Below are 23,154 nucleotides of genomic sequence, written 5' to 3' on the forward strand. Positions count from 1 at the left end.
AGCAGCAGTCCTACCTGGACCAGCTGTAGCAGGTAATGCAAGACGTCATCGTCCTCCAAGCTCTCCAGTTTCTGAACTGCGATGGCTCTTACGTTTTCGTCCGAAAAGTTGCAGTCCAGGAGCTGCATTGTTAACCCAACATCCAAAGCACTTTGGTCCCAGACCTCCCGTCTGGCTAACAGTTGGTATGTTTTGGCTACAATCTCTTGTTGTCCCCATTTTACGGAGCTAAACAGCTTAGGATAGGCCTTTGGATGCTTAAGACTTTCGTATCTAAAATGCCAGAGCAGTTCTTTATCCTCTGCAGTGAGAGGGTTCAGTGGATCCGTGGCAATGATTGCCTCCAGTTGCTTGCGAAGCTGGTTGGGCATTTCCGCCCGAACCCGGTCCCCTTCAGGGTCAGGTGTGGGCCGATGCTTAGGCAAGGCGATGGGGTGGCAGTAATTGTCCAGAAGAATGGAGATGGACATGGAGTTCTCCTTGTCTGGGTTGGTCGCCGACGTGAGCTTGTCGGCATTGAAGCTCCCATGGTCTTCTCCCTTCCCGGAGATCTGCCACATGTGGAGCACGTACTCCCCGTGGCGCAGCAGGAACCGGTGGTCTATCAGCAGCAGGTTCACGTAATAGAGAAGCTGCGCTTTGCCTTTGGACTCGGAGCTGGGGCTCTCTGCGGCCACCTTGCCTGACAGGGCTGGAGTTTTGCTGCAGTAGATCTGGAGGTTCAGTAGAGCCCCTCTGGGCAAGTCTTTGATTTTGATGCTGAACTCGAGCCACACATTCCAGAGCACCTCCTCCGTGAAGGGTTTGGGGCTGGTTCTCCTTTGGCAAAGCACCTGCTGCCCGTGCTGGATGTTGGCCTCCACAAAAACCGTGAGGTCAGCGTTCCGGGGCAGGACAGGGATATCAATGCCTCTGATTTTGACCCTGAACTTCCGGTCGCAGTCCCACAGGGACACGGTGAACACACTCTCGTGGTCCTTCCCGTGGATGGTCAGCTGCTCGTGGTAGCCAGTGACTCCCGTGCAGTCGTCCACCAGGGGCCACTCTTCTTTCCTCACCTCGTCCAGGGCTGGGTCTGGAGGCGAGTCCAGCACCAGGTGAATCTCTTCTCCATTCTTGAGGCAATGTCTCACCCACTGGAAGTTTCTGATGGGCGTTTCACCCACCAGGTACTCATCGCGGCCGCACACGCGCAGCACAAAGTCCTGTTCGTTTTGGCTCTCGGGGATATCCATCAGAGACTTCTTCTTGGCCATCTTGGCGAAGAAGCTCTGGAGGATGGTGCCTGGGGTGTCGTCGGCCGAGACCTTGATGGTCTGGCTGGTAGTGCTGCGGTGAATGACGATGAAGATGCAGTTGTTGGTGATCTTCTTCAGCAGGTACTCCGGGAGGGGCTTGGAGGTCACCCACGGGTGCATGGCGTAGAGCTTGGGGTCGCGGCCCGCCACCTCGACCATGCGCGGGGTGACCAGGCGGCGGCGCGTGAACTCAAGCTCGTTGTCATGCACGTTGCTGACGTCAGTGACGTCGTAGCCAATGAGGGCAGTGAGCTGCCGCTGGAAGGCCAGCGTCTCCTCGGAGGGCGCGCGCCGCTGCACCACGTGGATCTGGCCCGGGCTCCGGTGCAGCACCTGCCAGTAGCGCAGGCAGTCCAGCGTCTGCACCACCTGGTGCTTGTCGTAGATCTCGTACCACTGACCCTTCTTCTGGTAGAGCAGGAGGAAGTGGTCCGGGCCGAGCCGGTGGTAGAAGTCCGCCGCCACGCTCGTCTCCAGCGCGCGCAGCCACACCTGGGCCTTCATCTGCTCCACGTTCCCATGGCCGGCCACGTGCAGCAGCGCCGTCTCGGGGGTCTTGCTGTTGCGCTGGCTGGTGGGCAGCACGAACTCGATGGGGATGAGCTCCATGGAGGATAGGCTGGCCGCGGAGCTGCGCGGCTTCATCCTCCGGCGCCGGCGGCGGTTGTCCTCTCTCAGAACCACGGGTTGTTCATAGTTCTCCAGCTCCATGCCCTACGCGACCTGGGAGCGGGGACACAGGAGGCTTTGTCACGGGAAAGGCACTTTTGTCCCACGAGGTGGCAGAAGAAGGGAGAAGAATGGTAATGACGCGCGCATGAAGGGACGAAAGGTCGTGGGGGCAGGGCTGGTGTTTGGAATCCGGGCGTGGGAATCCTGACCCCGCCCCTGGCATCTGGGGGCCTCGAGCAAGTTCAGGGATCTCTGCGCCTGTTTATCACCTGTCAGCTGGGATTAGGAATCCCTCAGAGGGTGAAAGAGGTGATTAAATTAGGTGATATCCTTGTTCAGCATGGGCGATAGGCATATGGGGGTTCATTTATCTTGTACTTACATCTGAAAATTTAAAAAGAGACGTAAAGCACTCATCTCCCACGGTCCCTCACGTGTTATAACGGCTCCAGGGTAATAGCTGTTCTTAAGCATATTGAAATGGATAGAGGACTAAAATCACACAGTTAAAGGGCCGAGTTCTAATTTACAAGGTGCAGTGTGAGATGTTGACTCCCCCTCCCACTTTGAAAATGGGCCTTTGACTTGTTTCGTCTTTGTTCAGTCTTACACTTCTCCTTGGGACCCAGACACCTCACCCAGCCACGCTGCACATTCTCGATTTTTCAAACTGTCTGGATCAGGTATCTTACTTCCTAGCCAACTTCCTGTCTGTCTTTTTTTTTTTTTTTTCCTTTCTAGTTAGAAAAGGTAGTAATTGCATTGATAATATTCAAAACCATCAGATTGGGTGATATTCCAGAGTAAGAACATTTGCAAGTATTTAAGTTTTTGAATTATGAAATGGGTACACGTTGCCACTGTCATTGCTACATTAAGGGAGGATCTTAGGGGAGTCACCCAAGGCAGTACTCCTGTAGTAGGAGCGTTCAGATGTTTTTCACTTTGCACCAATTCATTCCATCTGCTCTGCCTCCAACAGTGGAGAAACCACAGGCTGGAAGCAAGGATTTCTGGATTCTAGTGACCTGCTAGGTGGACCCCAGTCAATTATTTAACTTTTTTTTTTTTGGCCTTCATTTTTTCATCTCTGTGATGAGAATTCACAAATTCATTTTCATTATTTCACTCTTTCCTCAAATCTTTAATAAGTACCTCCTCTTCACAAAACATTTGAGTACAAATGTGACAGAATGCAATAGGAAACACTTCCAATAAATAGTAAAAATATTAAAATTGAAATACAAACGAGGTGTTTTGATTTTAACATTTAGTATCACCACATTGTAAGATATATTCTAAATAAGAATCAAATATCGAAACAAAAGTTAATGTTTCAGGAAATATCATCTACTCTCTTAAATGACTAATGTTAGTGAGATTCATAAGTACTTATTTCCTTAAGAAAGAGCAGACCATTTGATATATACCGAAAGGAGTTTGATTAAAAGATAAGCAAGACAAGTTTCATTAGATTCAAACTTCTATTCAAATCTTGACCTGAACTTACTTTTAAAGTCAGTATTCCCTCTCTTTAAATATGATGAAGTTATATTTAGTAAAGACATGAAATTAACTGTCCCAGAGGATTCTCTCTCCCAGCTTTTAATTCACTCTTTGGTCTGTGCCTATGTCCTAGATTAACGGTGGAAGAAGAGAACCATAAGGTACATTTATACTGACACGAGTTGAAATAAAATCGGTCCACATTGAGGCAACAGACACATGCACAGCAATCGCTTCTGCCTCAGTGATACCGAACCATCTCACGAGATACCGGACGCAGAAGAAAACAGGCTGGCTAAGTACTCACTGCTCTCCTTCATGGCCGAGGCCACAGGCTTTCTCCTATTAAGGGAAGGCGTCAGAAACACCCTTACGCGCAGCAAGCAGTGAGCATGCACTTATAAGACCGAGAAGCCCGGTGGGCACAAGCCCCCGCGCCCTCCCCGCTTCCTCCCAAACAAAAACAAAACAAAACAGGACAGATGCACCTGCAGACGCTTTGGCCGGAACCTTGTGAATATCCACACGTCTAGGCTGGACTAGACAGTGAACCGGAGCCATTCAGCGGTGGAATCATCTCGAGAACCGACAACCCTTCCAGATAAAAATATTCGAGCTGAGGCGGAAGTGTCACTATTCTGAGTCAGACCCGACAAAGGGCAAAAAATAGAAGGAAGTAATACCTGATAAAGCCGCCCCAAGAGCGAGGCGGAGATGCTGAAGGATCATTTGTTTAGTTTTTGCAAACAAAACTAATTCGAATCGACCCCGTGTGCCTCTAAGCTCTTCCGCTTTTCTGGGTCTCCCTTCATATCCAGATGCAGAGGAAGTGTTGCAGTTACCAGGAAGGAAGTTTTAACCAAGTTGATTATACGTGTGATTGCTCATTTTAAAAGTGTCAGAAATGCATTTCCTGTTATAGCACAGAGGGAAGCACGAGAGTGAACGATGTTTACGGTATGTATATTCTCCCCTTTGAATGAATGCTTTAGAAGGGCAGAGACTGAAACAAATTAAAATATACATTCATAAGGCATAAATATGCGAGACAGAAATAGTTCTTTCTAGATAGTCCTGAGAAGGAAAGGCCTAACAGCTGCAATATTAGAGAAACAGTCTGGTAGGAAGCTTTTTAAGAGCCCAGGTAAGCCCATTAGCCCTGCAAAGCTCATTGAATTATTCCCCCCACCCCCCGGAATTCAAATGAACCCTTGCTCATCAGCTGTAACTGAGGGGTGGAGGGTAGGGAGAAACCTAGTGTTCTAGGGGCCCGAGTTACCAAGCTGAATGAACATTTTCAAAGATAAGCTCTGAGAGCTTGCTTCTTTACCTTGCTAAGACATTTCTCTATATTTTCAGAGCATTCAGGGTCCAAATATCACTAGTGTGTGTATGTGTGTGTGCTTGTATCCATGTGTGCTGTTGGGGGAGACTTACTGTGACCGATATTGTCTACAGAAAAAATGGTTGTCATGGGAAGATTGGGGAGCTGAGCACTGACACACCATCAGATAGACAGTCACAAAGAGATAGCTTCTGAGTCCCATGGGAGTGGAGAATCCATAGAAAAACCATCCTAAATAATTTTTAGAGAGTTCTATATTTTCCAGGTGACCTCAGTTCTTTCTGGAACCCCTAAACCCACTCAGATCCTGAAGCAGTGTCCCCTCTCCTCTGCTCCAGGGTTTCCTACACTAGAGTTCATCCCCAATCTGGGTTCTCCTGGACTCTAGCTGAGCCCCAGGAACAACAGGGAGGATGGTGCTGGCCTCATAGCTTTCTTGGAGGTATGTAATTGAGAGGTTCTCTGAATTACTCTTACATCAAGATAAATTATCCTTGATCTGATCAGTCTCCTTTCACATGGACCCCTTGGGTCTTAGCTTTCTGCAGATAGTTTCTACAAATAGTCAAATAGTACCTGTAATCATGGACAGCAGCCTGCAAACCATTTGATGCGAGGACTGCCTCCCCAAAATTTAGAGGGGCCTCATCAGCTTCCCAAAGTATATTCCTACTTAGGAATCCTCCCTTAGGAGGATGGTGGATTTAGAAGCCTCAGAGCTGTCCTCCTGGTGGATTCTGAATGAGGGGAATGTGCTTCCCCACCGACTGTTGAAGGGGGGCTAATTGGGGCAGGAGAGCTGACCACAGAGGGACCATGAACTTGGCCAGATCTCTTCCCAGACTATTCAGCAGATCCCCCTCCTAGCCCTGGCTTAATCACACTCGGGGCGGGGCGGGGGCACATCCCAACCTGATTACCCCCCCACCCCCCACTTCCCATTACATTAGTTATTCCGAAGTGCTAGACACTGGCTCTTGGGTCTCCTTTCCACTGAAGGAACTACTCAGCTAAGTCCAATTATACAAATATTGTCTGTTCTATGACTAAACTTGCAAATGGTTCAGGCTTTATTGGTGGTTTGAGATTAAAAATACTCTGCCCTTCCCCAAATCCTAATATAGCTGCTAAAATTTGACTATATGTCATAAGCGTTCCAAGGCAGAAGTTGTGGTCAATGTCTCCTTCCTTTCTGTGGATACTTCCTCCTTGCAGAAGAATCCTTTACGAGTTAGGGCCTCTTTCAGCTTCAGAAGACCCCTGGACTTCATCATTAACCTGCTTTATTGATATGTTTCTCTTTTCTTCTCCCCCACCCCATTCTGTGGATCTCCACGCATCTAGGACCACGTTTTTCTTATCAGTAGATCTACAAGACCTTCTGTATCACTCCCAACCATCATAAGAATGACAAGGTAGGACAGATCAGAAAATAACCCAGTAAGATCTGTCAGTGGTTAGTGAACAGATTAAGAATGAATCATTTGCTATGAGGAAAGCTCATTGTGCTAGCCTTCAGAGAGTTTATTTACGGTTTAGTTGGAGATAAGATGTGCAGAAACAAAGCTAAGATGTACAATGTGATAGTACGTATAGGTACGATTAAGTACATTATATGATGTCTGCTACAAAAATGCAACAGTTTGAGGGAAGAGATCACTTTGGTGGGCTTTCTGGCTTAGGAAAGCACAGGGTGAGGGAAGCTTTTCTTTCCATCAGTAATCACCCCAAGAATAATACTATCATCACCCACAAGAACAAACTCTCCCATAGCACTTTCTATGTGACTTACATTGTTCCAAGCACTTGGATACATTACTTGATTTAATCCTCATCATATCCCAAGGAGGGCACTCCTGTTATCCCCATTCACGGGTCATGAAAATAATGCACAAAGTTGGGTGACTTGCCCCGGGGTCCCACAGCCGGGAAGCGGCAGCTGTCACAGTGTTTATTCCAGGGGACCATAGCTGTTTTACTGGGCTGTCTCCTCCACTGGACTGTGAGTTCTTGTGGACAGTGACTGGTCTGCTCATCACCGAATCCCCCAGGGCCTGACACAGTGTACATACAAAGCAAGGGCCTTGATAAATATTTGTGAAATGGATAGTTTGTGTAGGATATCTCCATTTTGAAAATCAGCGGAGGGACGCCTGGGTGGCTCAGTTGGTGAAGCGCCTGAATTTGGCTCAGCTCATGATCCCAGGGTGCTGGGATCAAGTTCTGCATTGGGCTCCCTGCTCAGCAGGGAGTTTGCTTCTCTCTGCCTGCCACTCCCCCTACTTGTGCTCTCTCTGACAAAAAAATAAAATCTTAAAAAAAAGAAAAAAAATCAGTGGATCTCCTTGCATTTACAGGAAGCAACAGGAATATGGGGGTGATCCCCCTTTAGTCTCCCAAATCAACCAAAACCCAGGTATCCCCTCCCTCCCATCTAACCATGTAACCCAAAGCCCTGCAATTTGCCTTCTCTGGAAACTTCAGAACAGGAAATACGGGAGGAAACTGTTGTGTAGACTGGGGCAGGTGGGAAGAAACTCAGTGTAAGATTATAAGGAACTGTAAGGATGTTTAGAAACATCCCCTTTATAGCCCCCCTGCCTGATCCAATTTATTAGTTCTCTTTGTTGTTCCCTTAATATAAGGAACTGAAATATAAAACCCCAAACTCCCTGTACCACCCATCCTTGTAAACACGAAATCCACCGCCCCCCCCCCCGCCCCCGCCCAACACGGATGTTAAGACCCAGCCCTGGGACCATGTCTGCAGAATTACCTGCAGACACTCTAGAAGTTTTATCTACCTACACACCTATCTACTATCTCATCACATGACTGTCTCTATCTCAGGTACCGAGATCCTGACAGAGACAGAACTGCAACAGCGAGTGCAGCTTCCAAACCAAAGATGGTGCCTGATTTCCCTGTTCTAGGGCATAGCAGAGACGTACAACGGGCTTAAATGGAGCCTGCTCTCAGAGCTCTGGTCCAGACCTGGAGCGATGGCAACAGAAGCGGCTTCTCAGGCCTTTACGTGGGACTTTGAACCTTTCAAAGCCCTGGGTTCTCTGCTTAAGAGTTTGGCGGAGGCACATCCCGTTGGAAGGAAGCCCAGAGGATGCCCTGCTTCTCCAGGTTCCAGAAAAAGAGCGCAGGAGTGCGGGCGGGGGGATGGGAAGTGAGAAGGGAGCGCGGACCCCGAGCCAAGCCCTGCGGGGCTGGGGACGCGACGAGGCCACCGCCCTGCGCCGCCCTCCTGGAGTGGCGGACTGGACTTGGGGCCGTGAGCCACCTGCCCGCCTCCCCAGGGCCCCGGCCCCATGCTCCGTTCCCCGCGGGGCGCGCGGGCCGGGCGGACCCCACAGCCTCGCTCCTTCGGGTATCTAGGGGGAATCTTCTTCGCCTCCAAAGCCCGGCCTCTGGCTCTGCGATTACCCATTCCGTGGTTCTGTTTAATCCGGTGAGAATTTTCCGCGGGTCCGGAAAAGCCCCAATGGGCGTGGCTCCACGAGGGTGTGAGTCACCCCCCCCCCCCGGGTTTCTCATTTTCTTTTATAGTGGATATCTGCCCCCTCCCCTTCCTTCCTTTTCTTTTAAAATAGTATTTACCGTCTTGAGCGGGGGAGGGGCTTCTGGATTGTTGAGAACACTGTTTCTGGACGACGTAGGGGCGGCGTGGAGTGACCACTTTGCTGAATATTCATCGAGTTGCACCCTCGATGGTCACTTTTCTGCGAGTGCGTTATACGTCAATATGGATCAACCATAGTATTTACCTAAAGTCATTTTTACTTTAAAAATGTCTGAAATTTAAGCAACTTTCCATACTTTCTTAATTAAGAGGGTTTTCTGCCGCCTTCTTGGCAGACCCCCTGCCTTGTGAATCTGGATGTTCCGGGTGGGGGCAGTGCCGGACCCTCGGGACCCCTGGACTTTCTTTCATAAAAAGTAACGGCTTTCCTGAGATGTACTTTACGTACCATTCCCTTTAGCTTTAACCTTGCTCCTGGTCCTCTGGGGCCAAGGCCACAGTCCTAATGCAGTCATGAGGGTATCCTAACTGAGCTAATCGCATAACAAAATCTCAGTGGTTTACTGCTTTCTGGCCTCTAGAGCTGGTGGGTTGGGGACAGGGGGTTCCAAGCATTCACTCCAGAACCGGCTCCCTCCAGCTAGAGGTTCTGCTCTCCGCTTGGCCCTTGAGGCCTCCACTGGGTTTGAGAACTGCCTGTGGCTCTCGTGCCGTCACTTCATTGGTCAGAACTCTGTCACGTGACCCACCGAACGGCCCGGGGACTGGGGAGCAGCCTCTCTGGGTGCCCCCCCCCCGCCCTGTGGGGGAGGGGAAGAAATGGAGCGTTCTGTTGGCAGCAACATAGGAGCGTTGTCAGCGCTTTGAGGAGCGTGATACAATGTAAGTAACATCATCTATCTGAGTTCACGTGTTCTGGATTATTTCTGTCATGAGACACTTAGAATGTGGCCCATCAGCGTTAGACCGTCACTGACATGATTGTATCTTATCTCCTGTCTATGCGGAAGGGTCAGTGATGAGTAGAGGCTTCCACGGAACCAGACACTGGCCATCCCCTCTGTTGCCTTTTCCCGATCTTCGAGAATAGCGCAGTTCTTCCTGCTTTTGCTGGGAAATGGTCTCATCAGGCGGCGCAGTTACCCAGAGAATCTGCCTTAGAGAACAGAGATTCCTAAACAGCTGAGCAAGTACATTAGTTGATCTTGTCAGAATCGAGGCCAACCAAAACACTTTTTAAGTCACACTTTTAGAGTATTTTGTGAATTATTATACCACCCCATCTCAAAGTTTATCAGTCATAATCCAAGTTTATTTTGATGATCTTAAGAAAACCTATTTTTACTAAAACATATGTATCAGCAGCAGTATAGAGCACTGAAGGAAGGCTCGGGTCACATGGTCCCTTGGAGACCAGGCTGAGGGAAGTCTACCATCTTCAACATGTGGCTTTCTGGTTTTCCGCATTGGCATCCAGCCAGAAGGTGCGAGTGGCATGTGACACGGTCGATTTTTTTTTTTTTAAGATTTTATTTATTTATTTAGACAGCACAAGCAGGCAGAGAGGCAGGCAGAGAGAGAGGGGGAAGCAGGCTCCCCGCTGAGCAGAGAGCCCGATGCGGGGCTCGATCCCAGGACCCTGAGATCACGACCTGAGCCGAAGGGAGCGGCTTACCCCACTGAGCCACCCAGGTGCCCCTGACACGGTCAATTTTGATGGGCTGGGCCTGAAAGTGGGAAATGACCTTTCCATCTACATTTCGTTGACCAGAATGGAGTCGTATAACTACGCCTACTGTAAGGGTCTGAGCCTCTGTTGCAGTTCACCAGTGACCACCCAGAGATAGTGATGGGGTTGGTGCACAGCTGGTCATCTCTGCCACAGTGGGGCCAGCATCTCCTCTTTTTAAAAAATGAACCTACCTACCTTAGCTCTACCCAAATGTGATATACTAGGGATGTTGGTTTTAAGAATAAAAGGAGATTTTGCTTTTAATACGATGGGTCTAGAAGGATGAAATATTTTGTTGTTCGATTGATAATGTAAGTTTATGGGATTGGTAATATAAGTCCCAAAGGAGGGGCGTAAGCTTTCAAGATGGCGGTGGCTGGCTGGCTGACCGGTACACAGAGGTGAAGGCCCCTACGAGGTTTTTCTGGTTTTTTGTTTTAATGAACAAGTGAACCATACAAATGGTCAAGATGGGATGGAGATCGACATCATCCACCAAGAGTGGAAAATGTTTGAACCCCACAGACCAAGCCCAAAAAGAAGCCCAGAAGAGAGAATTGAAGAAGAACAAAAAACCAGTACATGATGGTACGAGCTGCAGTTCTGAAGATGAAGGATCTTAAGAAGATTATCCAGGACATGGAGAAATTGGAGGAAATGGAGTTTAACCCGGTTCAGCAACCACAGTTAAATGAGGAGGTGCTGAAAGACAAGTGTAAAAAGCTGCATGAAACCTTTGAACGTAACCTACGACTCTTTGAAAAAGACAGTCCGGGTATTTACAAAGAGCTGAAAAAGCTAGAAGTAGAATATGAACAGAAAAGGGCTCAACTTAGCTGATATTTTGACACTGTCAAGAATGCTCAGCGTGTGGAAGTGGAGAGCTTTCCCTTGCCAGATATGCCACATGCTCCTTCCGACATCTTAATCCAGGACAGGCCTGGTGCCCAGCCACCCTCCATCCTTAAAAAGACTTCATCCATGTTTGCTGTGCCATGTTTGCCCCCTGGCAGAAAACCTCCTGGTCCCACCACCTCCTAAAGCCTTGCAAATATATGGCTGTAAATTGGGCTTTGCCCTAGATCTTCCCCCTCGTAGGCAGGATGAAGACTTGTTATATAGCCCAGAACTTGCTCATCGGGGTCATGATGATGATGTTTCCAGCTCCAGTGAAGATGATGGGTATCCTGAGGACATGGATCAAGATAAGCATGATGACAATACTGATGACAGTGACACTGACAGATCAGATGGAGAACGTGAAGTGGATGACCTTGTGGATGTGATGATAATGAGAGAGACAACAACGAAGGGAAAAAGTCAGGTCTGAGTGTGAGATTTGTAGATATGCCTGGAAAATCAGGAAGAAAAAGAAGAACATGAAGGAACTGACTCCCCTTCAAGCCGTGATGCTTTGAAGGGCAGGTCAGGAAATCCCCGAGTAGGGACGAGAAGTAGAAGAATTTTCAGAGGATGATGACAAAGATGATTCTGATGATTCTGAAGCAGAAGAGCAATCACAAAAACAGCATAAAGAGGAATCTCCTTCTGATGGCACATCTACTGCTCCTTCACAGCAGCACCCCCCACCCCCCAGTCTGTTCCCTCCTCCTCAGATTCAAGCACCTCCCATGCTGGGACTGCCTCCTCTTGGACCACCCCTGGCTCCACCCTCAACCTCCCACGGGCCTTACTCCTGGACCACCTCTAGGAGCTCCTCCATTCCTGAGACTGCCTGAAATGTCGGGACTCTGAGGACCTTTACCCCCCAACTTTTGCCTCTAGGCCCACCACCAGGCCGATCTCATGGCCCTCCCCCAGGTTCACCTCCAGGTCTGCCTCCTGGCCCTCCTCCTCGGGGACCCCCACCAAGGCTCCTTGGTGCATCTCCCTGCTCCTTCAGGTATCCCTCCTCCTCGTCCTGGCATGATGCACCCACCTTTGGTGCCTCCACTTGGACCTGCCCCATCTAGGCTTTTCCCACCAGCTCTGTTGCCGAACCCAGGGGTTTTATGTGCTCCACCCAACTTGATTCAGTGACCCAAGGTGGATGATACAAGTGCAGCCTCCATTGAGAAGAAAGCACCAGCAACTGTCAGTGCCAAGCCACAGATGACTAATCCCAAGGCAGAGATCCCTCGATTCGTGCCCACTGCATTGAGGGTATGTCGGAAGGATAAAGGGGCCACTGCTGCTCCCCAAAGAAAGTCACAGGATGATTCTGCTGTGCCTCTTGCCAAAGAAGCTCCCAAGTCTGGTCCATCTGTTCCTGTCTCAGTGCAGACTAAGGATGATGTTTATGAAGCTTTCATGAAAGAGATGGAAGGGCTCCTGTAGCAGCTTTTAATGCCAGAGCAGGTTTCTGTTCATATCAGTGGTTGGTGGGGAAAGAGGCTCTTACTAAACTTAGTGAAAGAGCGACTTTCACTGTCAGGGTATTTTTAAATTTCAGTTCAAGGAATATCCTAAGGTTTAGAATTTCTTGCATATAAGAGAGGATTATTTCATTCAGAATAGATGGGTTATTGAAGCAGTGCTGCTAATATACATTCCCTTTCATACCACCGTGTTCATCCTGTTTGTTCCCCTTCTCCAATTCTTTGGAAACTTGTGATCAGGGGGATCTTTGTTACTTACTTGTTTTGATTTTTTTCTTGTGTGCAGTGGGCACTGGAGTAGAGATTTCCGAAAAAACAGTTTATTTTACCCCAGCTTGCCTTTTGTGTTTGAGTTATTTTAATATTTTCTTATAAATACTTTGTAATATTTTAGTGAAATGGATTGCAGTGTCATCTCCTAATATAAAGCAAGATATGTGGGAAGAAAATGTACAATTCTTTGATTAAAATTATTTCCCACTCACCTAAAAAAAAAAAAATGAGTCCCAGACAGGGATAGATAGCGTGGATTGTTACCTGATGCCAATGTACAGAGGAGTAAGAAGTCAAGCAGAAGTGATACCCGGTAGGGTTGGTGACAAATTGTCCAGTTCTAGAAGGCGAGCGCTAAGACAATATTCTCCAACCCTCTTTGAAGTTAAGATGATCATTGATTTGGTTTGACCTATGAAAGGTGAGCAGAATTGTGTCACAAGCTGTCATGTTTCCTCCCCTCTGCTGTGGGAAACTTGAAGAACTTGAGCCCATGTTGAGATGTCAACACGGCCCCTGAAAGGCTGGGACCAGCTGAACTCCCCAGTTTACTCACGTTGAGCTTGCATATGGGCAGGAAATGCGCTATTGGTGGGTCAAGTTACTGAAATCTTGCTGTTGTTTATAACCAAAATCCAACCTACTATGTTCTGACTCCCATGTCGGGTAAAGGTTCTCTTTGAAGAAACAGGCTGACGTAATATTCTGGATCAGATTTTAGAAGGTTAAATTTCACTCTAGGGAATTTGAAATGCAAAGCTGTTTTGGGTGAAAGATTGTAATGATATCAACTTGAAGTGGTATAAACCCTTCCTATGTATTCATTAAGATACAATAGCCATCTTGAAAATACTTCAAAAGTGATGCTATAAACTTCTTTATTATAAAGAATACCACAGAAAGAGCATTTTATCTAATGCTTTTAAAGTACACAATTATAGAAAAATAACCTCTAACTTCTTTTTCCAGCAGTTTTTTTTCCCCCAGCAGTTTTTAAAAGAGATCTTACTTTCAGAGTTGTAGATGTAGAGTTTATTAAGTAAATTATATATTAATTTTTTTTTGTCTTTGTTCATAAAACTGTTCCTCTTTTTCTTCAGGGATTTTTGTGTGGCTTTTCTTAGAACTTATTCCTTTTTAATTTTTTTTAAGATTTTAAAATTTATTTTAGAGAGAGAAAAAGAGAGAGAGCGCGTGTAAGCATGCATGCAAGCAGAGGGGAGGGACGGAGTTGGAGAGAAATTGCCAAGCAGACTCCTGACTGAGCACAGAGCCCACGCTCTGTCTCATGTCCCTGAGATCATGACTGGAGCCAAAAGCAACAGCCGGACGCTTAACTGACTGAAACACCCAGGCGCCCCAAAACTTACTCCTTCTTGTGGTATTGAAATGACTGGAATTAATACCAGAGGCTCTTCTCCTCCTTTTATTTCCTCAGTTCTGCTTTAAAAATTCTATGATTACCATATTTAAATTGCGGCATCAGTGTATATTACCACTAGTGCCAATACTCACGTGGAAACCTTATTATCCTCTGCCCCAATATGCCTCATGATGAATAAAGGCGAGGGTAGTGCTACACCATACACCTCAGCGTGAGACAACAGGCTGTGAGTCTTTCCTACTTTACAGTATGGCAGGAAGTTCAAAACTTGGTGGGCAACAAGACAGACCACGCTAGCATTTCCCAAATGCCAGGCTTTGCTCTGGCTATGTCAGAGCCCTCTGGGAAACTGGTTAAAAACACAGGATTTTTGGTTTCACTCCATTGTCCCTGAATCAAAACATCCAGACAGAGGACCTGGGAATCTGCATTTTTATAATCTCTCCAGTTGATTCTGGTGGACAGTGCGGCCCACCTCCAGTGGGCAGCGTGCCCTCTCCATCCTTTCTTGGCCTCTGGGCCCCTAAACCACTTACGATGTGAGATGGTGAGATCCTTTGAGGGAGAGAAACTTCTGATAGAACGTTTGAACTTTGAGTTAACTAAATATGTACCCCAAAGGAGACAAAGTGCAGAAGGGAGGGGCAGAGACAGAGAGAATCTCAAGCAAACTCTGCACTGAGTGGGGAGCCCAACTTGGGTTCAGTTGCATGAACCTGAGATCACGACCTGAGCCAAGAGAAAGAGTAGGCCACTTAACTGACTGCACCACCCAGCCACCCCCAAAAGAGACGTTTTATTTTTTTTTTATTTATTTTTTTTTTTTAAAGATTTTATTTATTTATTTGACAGAAATCACAAGTAGATGGAGAGGCAGGCAGAGAGAGAGAGAGAGAGAGAGAGGGAAGCAGGCTCCCTGCTGAGCAGAGAGCCCGATGTGGGACTCGATCCCAGGACCCTGAGATCATGACCTGAGCCGAAGGCAGCAGCTTAACCCACTGAGCCACCCAGGCGCCCCAAAAGAGACGTTTTAAAATCGACAAGACTGGGGTGCCTGGGTGGCTCAGTGGGTAGAAGCCTCTGCCTTCAGCTCAGGTCATGGTCTCAGGGTCCTGGGATCCAGCCCCGCATCGGGCTCTCTGCTCAGCAGGGAACCTGCTTCCCCCCAACTCTCTCTCTGCCTGCCTCTCTGCCTACTTCTGATCTCTCTCTGTCAAATAAATAAATAAATGAAATCTTAAAAAAAAAAAATGACAAGATGGAGGGACTTTTAATTGGCAAGTGTAATTTTTCCCAGTTGGTGAGGATAGAGGCTCAAGAAAAAGAGAAGTCAGAGCAAACGGACACCTTTTTGTCTTTGCACAACAGAATCATACGGATTGGTACATACGGATGTACACTATGGACCTCTTTGTCCTTTAAGTAACCCAGCCCCAAATTTAACATTAAAAAATTTAATTTGACATTAAGATTATTTTTCAAGCAAAATTTATTAAAAACCATTCCCTGGGATGTATTTTGGAAAATGTTAACCCACGTCATTTTGATGCTTCTCCGTGTGCCCGTGTACACATGTGCACTTACACAGTCTTAGAAAGCGTCGTCACGCACAATTTGGTGGCTTCCCCCCATGGCGGACTCAGACCACTGGGAAGTAGGATGTCGTGTGGATCTGAAGACTGCTGCTGTAGAAACTGAGACGTAGGAGTGAAAAAACTGGGAATGGAAGGTTTGGTGTCTTCATTTATGTTTCTCCAAAACCACAGCCTCCAAACTGAGACAAAGGATTTGGGTGCCAGAACTTGATTTGGGAAATGATCCCAGGAAGCATAGTGATAGAATCAGATGGAGACACAGAAAGTGGGGGAAGGTCAATGACCACTGGTGAGCACAGGGCTCGATCCCTCTGGGATGCTTCCAAAAAAATATGTGCAGCAGCCCCAGGAACATCCTACTGACGGGAGCAGGAAGTTGATTACTTACACTTCATTGGTCGGGGGTTACTCCTGGCCACATAAATCCTTCCACGTTTCTGACCCTTCTCAGGCTTGGCCCAAGTGTGCCCTTCAGCAGAGAGACACAAGTGCTTGAGGCTGGAAGCTGTCAGTATTGTGGGAACCGTTTCCTGAAGACCTGGGTGGTGGGGGGGTGTTGGGCCAAGGGCATACGGATGGATTATTGACAGGATCTGCTATAACCAGCCTAACTCTCATCTTTTAAGGTCATTGTTTCTGCCCCTGTTGGCAAATAGTTAACTCTTTTTCTGTGGTTGTGCCACCAGCTGGAACTGCCTATTTTGACCTCAACTGTATGATCAGTCATAGCATGTAATGTACTTTTTTTTGATTGATTGAATATTTTATTTATTTATTTTATATAATTTATTTATTTGATAGAGAGCATGAGCAGGAGGGAGGGGCAGAGGGAGAAGCAGATTCCCCACTGAGCAGGGAGCTGAATGTGGGGCTCAATCCCAGGATCCTGATATTATGACCTGAGCTGAAGGCAGATACTTAACCAACTGAGCCACCCGGGTGCCCTTATTTACTTATTTTTAAAGAAGATTTTATTTGTTTGTTTGTTTATTTACTCATTTAGAGAGTATGAGTGGTGGGGGCCGAGAGAGAAAAAGAGACTCTCAAGTAGATTCCATGCTGAGCACAGAGCCCGATGTAGGACTTGACTTTATGACCCCAAGATTATGACCTGAACTGAAATTGAGAGGCAGATGCCCAGCCTACTGAGCCACTCAGGTGTGGCACTGATTTAAGGGGTTTTTTTGAAGATTTTATTTATTTATTTGACAGACAGAGATTACAAGTAGGCAGAGAGGCAGGCAGAGAGAGAGAAAGGGAAAAAGGCTCCCTGCTGAGCAGAGAGCCCGACGCAGGCCTCGATCCCAGGACCTGGGGATCCTGACCTGAGCCGAAGAGAGAGGCTTTAACCCACTGAGCCACCCAGACACCCCCTAATTGAAGATTTTTAAAAATTTTATTTACTTATTTTTAAAAATTAAAGTATTATTATTATTAACATGCTGTGTTATATTAGTTTCACCTTTACAGTATGATTCAATAATTCTGTACATTACTCAGTGCTCAGCAGGGTAGGTGTACTCTTAATCTTCTTTATCACCCATCCTCCTATCTAACTCCCCTCTGGCAACCACCTGTTCTCCATATTTAAGAGTCTGTTTTTTTCTTTCTTTTTCTTTGTTTGTTTTTTAAAAATTTCACATGTGGGTGATAGAATATTGTATTTGACTTTGCCTGACTTATTTCCCTTAGTATTATACCCTCTAGGTCCATCCATGTTGTTGCAAATGGCAAGAAATCATCCTTTTTTATGGCTGCATAATATTCCAGTGCACCATCTTCTTTACCCATTTATCTATCTACAGAGACTTGACTTATTTCTGTATCTTGCCTATTGTAACTAATTCTGCAATGAACATAGAAGTACATACAATATTTTGTATTAGTGTTTTCATTTTCTTTGGGTAAAGGCTTGCCTTACACACCAATTCTGGAGATATCTTTTCATCCTGCTTTACAGGAAACAAATGATGTTCAGTATAATCTAATCTCATGGGACTATAAGTCTAAGGATAGGATAAAGTGTAGATAGGGAATTTAGTGGCCATGTCAGTCCTGTGATCAGAACCTATTGTTAGTGACTTAGGAGCTCAGTCAAACCTCATCCCCCACACTCACATAACCTGACCTGCCATCATGGAAAGGAAATGGAAATTAACTGAAAAGTAGGTGACTCATTTTAACAAACATCTAGTGAGTCCTTATTGTTTCTTCTAATAAAGAACATACTGGGGCGCCTGGGTGGCTCAGTGGGTTAAGCCGCTGCCTTCGGCTCAGGTCATGATCTCAGGGTCCTGGGATCGAGTCCCACATCGGGCTCTCTGCTTGGCAGGGAGCCTGTTTCCTCCTCCTCTCTCTCTCTGCCTGCCTTTCTACCTACTTGTGATTTCTCTCTGTCAAATAAATAAATAAAATCTTTAAAAAAAAAAAAAAAAAAAAAAAAAAAAAAAAGAACATACTGAGTGAAGGTGATCTTAGAAGTAAAATCATAGAATTTTAGGGCTGCTGGGAGTTATGCAATATGTATTTTGAGTCTCCTTTGTGTACTGGTTAGGAATGTGGACTAAGCAGAGCACCCAAGTGGCTCAGTTGTTAAGCATCTGCCTTTGGCTCAGGTCATGATCTCCAGGTCTTGAGATCGAGCCCTGCATCAGGCCCTCCACTTGGCGGGAACCCTTCTTCTCCCTCTCCCACTCCCCCTGCTTGTGTTCCCTCTCTCACTGTGTCTCTCTCTGTCAAATAAATAAATAAAATCTTAAAAAAAAAAAAGGAATGTGGGCTAAGGAACCAGGCTGCTTGGGTCCAAATGCTGATTCTGTTGCTTGCAAGCTAGCCCTGGGCAAATTACTTTGTATTTCTGTGTCTTAGTTTCTTCTATACAATAGTATCTATGTCATAACATTTTAAGGATTAAATGAATCAAAGCATGTAAAGCTCATAGTACTGGAGAGTGGTGAGCAGTGGGTAAATTTTAGCCATTAATTAATTGTATCCTGCTTCACAGAGCTGCCTGGAGACCTTTCCAAGGCAATGCCCTTAACTTGTGTCAGAGCTGAGACTGGAACTCATCCTGTTTTCTAATTTCTAGAACAATTTGTTTTTGGCACAAGTTGTTGAATGATGACAGAAAATCTCTAAAGGTGAGACGTTTGTTAGTCCTTGAGAGACAAGGTGAACAATGTTTTGAGAGCGATTTAAAAAATCACGACGATGGCATCACATAGCACATTCTATCTGTGAACATTAAATGTAGATGGAATTGAAAGTAAGGCCTAGAGGTCATCATGGCATCAAATCATTATGGAAGCTTCCTGAAAGCGAGGAGAGCCTTGAGCATGGTGCATCTGGGTAGCATTGAATTTCCTGGGAATAAAAAATGGGGAAGGCTTTCCGTGTGGGGAAAGGGCATGATGGTACCAAGAGGAGGTGCACATAAAACAGGGGCTCCCAAGAAGATGGGCTGGAAGGCAGGGCACTGAGGCCACATCCTGGTGGCAGGAACAGTCTGGGTTCGCGCATGTCTTTTGTCTGGCCTACAGAGATTCACAAAAGTCTGGGTTAGCTACTTTATCTGTCATGGTTCTTCAGAGAAATAGAACCAAGAAAATGTGTGTGTGTGTGTAGTCTGAAATCACTGGGGTAGGCTGGCTGACTGGAAATTCAGATAGGATTTCAATTTACATTTTTTTTTTTCTTTAAATTACCTGATAGAGAGAAAACAGAAGCAGGGGAGTGTGGCAGAGGGAGAAGCAGGCTTCCTGCTGAGCTGGGAGCCCCACACAGGGCTCTATCCCAGGAACTTGGGATCATAACATGAGCCAAAGGCAGCCCCTTAACTCGCTGAGCCACCCAGGTACCCCTCTATTTACATTTTTGAGACAGAATTCCTTACTCTTTCTTCTCCAGGAAACCTCAGTTTTTTGTTTGTTTGTTTGTTTGTTTGTTTTGCTGTTAAGTCCATCAACTGATTGAATGAGGCCCTCCCACATTATCAGAGGTAATCTCCCTTGCTTACAGTCAGCTGATTGTGGATGTTAACCACATTTACAAAATATCTTAATAGCAAGACCTAGACTAGTGTTTGACTAAACAATGGGGCACCATAACCTAGCAAGCTGACACATAAAGTAACCATCATAGCTACCAACATTTAAAAAATCTCTAGATTTTAAAAGAAAGAGCCAGATTTCTAGATTCTTCGGACAAATGGGAAGATCTGGCAACTCTGGATGGTAAACTTTTTTAGATGAGGGATGGACTTCAGGATTGCCTCAATTTCCACCTTGTCCGTGGGCATTTGGGTTTGTATCCTGAACCCTCAGGGGGAATGGAGAAAACTGAGTTTGGAAGGCAAGACCGTTTAATGGAGGACGTTGAAATCTAAGTTCAGAAGAGAATCCCAGCAGCAAGGAAGAAACTTGGAGATCTTCCAGATCAGCGATTTATCTGTGGGGAGTGCTGGGCAGGGGGGAGGGGCATGGTGGGAGTGGTAGGATCTGGTTCCTGGGAATGCTTTCTTCTAATGGTTCCACTTTAATCTGGTTTATGTTTTGGGTTACTCAGAATTTTGAAGACCACTCTTCAAGACCAGCATGGCTATTTCATAATTAAAGAAACTGAAGCACAGATTCTCAGTTTGGATTTTATATGACGGGCCATAGAGAGCCTTTGAAGCACACTGCCCAGGAAACAGCCAGTAGTTCATGTCAGCAAACTTGTCTGACATCTTTTGTTATGCTGCACACGATAATATCCTGATGACTATGAATAAGCCTCTGAATGTGTGTTTAACTCCTTATGGATCCCTTGCTCTCAAGTGTATCTAACTCCTTTTTGAATCTATATTTTTTACTTACCTCTCAAGATAATTGATTATCTTCACGTCTCTATTCCTAGAAGTACATGAAGTGGTCCACCTGTTTCCATCTTCAACTTAAGATTGAATTTTTAGTTAAACAATAGAAGTGTTCAGAAGTTTAAGAGCCAAATGTTACAAAGATGGAGGCAAAAATGGAGACAGATTTTATCTCCAATTACATATAATGAATCCAAAGAACATAATGTTGATGTGTATCTACCTGCTCATATAAAGTCATCAAAGTTTTTTTTATCTCAGAGGATTTTAAAAAGTTTACCTCAAAATGATATTTAAAAAAAATTCCTCGAGCCCTTTTTCATACGAAAGAGGTACCTGGTGAGAAGTACTAGTGAGAGATTGGGAGCAAGAGGACCAGGGAGAAGCTATTTCATTCCCCTTGTGAAGTACCCATGGCCTAGACCGGATAGTAGCTCCAAAAATAAAGAAGAATGAGTAATGACTGCAGACAAGCTGGAGATGAGTAAGAAAAGAGTGGGCAGAGGTAAAGGGATCTCTAAGACATTAAGCCTGTGGGCCAGGAAAATAATGTTACTTTTGGCAGAAATGGGAAAACTAGGAAAAGATCGCATTTGAAGGACCAACATCTTGAACATCACTTACTATATTTGGGGTTCAAGTTTACTGACTTCACCCTTCCTTCTGTTCCTTTTAAACAAATATGTGTTTTATTTTGCCAGATAAATTTAATATCTGATAGGAATGACTGAAAATTTGGTGACATTGTAAATGTCTAATATTCACTTTTGATTTGAAAAGATTTATTTTAAAAAGCCTTAAAGGGTACAGACAAAAGATAAACTTTAAATACATAGCAAAATAAACATATGTAGCATTAAGTGAATTAAATTCTTATTAAAGAAAATGTGTGGCCCTTTTATGAAGATGGCGCCGAAAGCTAAGGAGGAAGCCTCTGCCCCTCCCAAAGCCGAAGCCAAAGCAAAGGCTTTGAAAACCAAGAAAGTGGTGCTGAAAGGCGTCCACAGTCACAAAAAAAAAGAAGATCCGCACATCACCTACCTTCCGACGACGACCCAAGACTCTGCGTCTCTGAAGGCAGCCCAAATACCCTCGAAAGAGCGCCCCCAGGAGAAACAAGCTTGATCACTATGCCATCATCAAGTTCCCCCTGACTACTGAGTCAGCCATGAAGAAAATAGAAGACAACAACACACTTGTGTTCATTGTGGATGTCAAGGCCAACAAGCACCAGATCAAACAGGCTGTGAAGAAGCTCTATGACATTGATGTAGCCAAGGTCAGCACCTTAATCAGGCCTGATGGAGAGAAGAAGGCATATGTTCAGCTGGCCCCTGACTATGATGCTTTGGATGTTGCCAACAAAATTGGGATCATCTAAACTGAGTCTAGCTGGCTAAATCTAAATAAGGTTTTTCATGATTAAAAAAAAAAAAAGAAAAGAAAAAAAAAGAAAATGTGTGAAATAATGAACTTTTAATCTCTGTTGTGAATTCTATTGCAGAAGTAACTTTAATTAGCTTCATACAATTCCCTTGTTAATATATGTAAATGAGCACCTAGCATTGTGCCCCAAAGTTACTTAATTTAATTTAATTTTTTTAAGATTTTATTTTTTTATTTGACAGAGACAGTGAGGGAGGGAACACAAGTGGGGGAGAGAGGGCAGGAGAGGGAGAAACAGGCTTCCTGCTGAGCAGGGAGCCAGATGTGGGGTTTGATCCCAGAACCTTGGGATCATGACCTGAGCCAAAGGCAGATGCTTAACAACTGAGCCACTCAGGCGCCCCTAAAGTTATTTAATTTTAATACAATTTTCCCTCTGAGTCACTGCTTTCTTAATTGAACTTTTCTAGTCCCCAGGGTGAATTAAACTCTGCCCAATCTCATCCTCAGATGAGAGGATATTGTCTCAAAATGCTTTGTTTATATCATAAGTCAGAATATCATCTTTGACTTTAATATAAAAAGATGACCTCAGGGGCCTCTGGGTGGCTCAGATGGTTAAGCATTTTCAGCTCAGGTCATGATCTTGGGGTCCTGGGATCAAGTCCCGTATCGGGCTCCCTGCTCATTGGGGAACCTGCTTCCTCCTATCCATCTGCCTCTCCCCCAGCTCATGTTCTCACTCGTTCTCTCTCAAATAAATAAAATCTTAAAAAAAAAAAAAAAAAAAGACGACCTGAGCTGGCCACAGTCTTAAACAGACGGCATTCTTACCAATACATTGTAGGAAATATTTTGTATATAAATACATATACTGATGTCCCATACAATGACGACCATTACAGGAAATATAAACTATATGACCCGCTGGAAAGCAGAAGGAGAATAGAGAAGTGGAGGAGACAAGGATGAGTGTAGTAGAAGGCTGGAAAAATGAAGACTGGATTTTAGGAGACATTTAGGGGCAAAAGGAAGAAATCCAGCCATTCAAAGAAATCAAAAATACACAGAGCAATAGAAAAACCCGGAGACCCTGACAGCAGAGAAACGAAAGGAGGAGAGCCTTCCAGGAGAGGATAAAGGTGGCTGGTGACCAACCAGGTTAAGAAGTAGCAGAAGAAGGTGCTGATAGGTCATT

The 23,154-nt window shown here is 45.6% G+C and overlaps 1 protein-coding gene and 2 pseudogenes across 8 annotated transcripts in view; 2 read left to right on the top strand and 1 right to left on the bottom strand.

Moving 5' to 3' along the window:
- PIK3CG (phosphatidylinositol-4,5-bisphosphate 3-kinase catalytic subunit gamma) overlaps positions 1–4,311 on the bottom strand; it is a 32,830-nt gene extending 28,519 nt beyond the window's left edge. For 2 of the 8 annotated variants that reach the window (XM_059170826.1, XM_059170819.1), the window contains exon 1: positions 15–4,147. In XM_059170826.1, the coding sequence (XP_059026809.1) occupies positions 15–2,009 (1,995 nt within the window). In that variant the 5' untranslated portion in view covers positions 2,010–4,147. The other 6 variants (XM_059170820.1, XM_059170823.1, XM_059170822.1 and 3 more) reach the window with 6 other exon arrangements.
- Positions 4,312–10,534: 6,223 nt separating this feature from the next.
- On the top strand, positions 10,535–12,698 carry LOC131830375 (WW domain-binding protein 11-like; annotated as a pseudogene).
- An 8,763-nt stretch (positions 12,699–21,461) lies between these two features.
- Positions 21,462–21,965, top strand: LOC131830376 (large ribosomal subunit protein uL23-like; annotated as a pseudogene).
- Positions 21,966–23,154: the final 1,189 nt, after the last annotated feature.

Source organism: Mustela lutreola, chromosome 4, assembly GCF_030435805.1.
Source record: "Mustela lutreola isolate mMusLut2 chromosome 4, mMusLut2.pri, whole genome shotgun sequence".
NCBI classification, from domain to species: Eukaryota; Metazoa; Chordata; class Mammalia; order Carnivora; family Mustelidae; genus Mustela; species Mustela lutreola.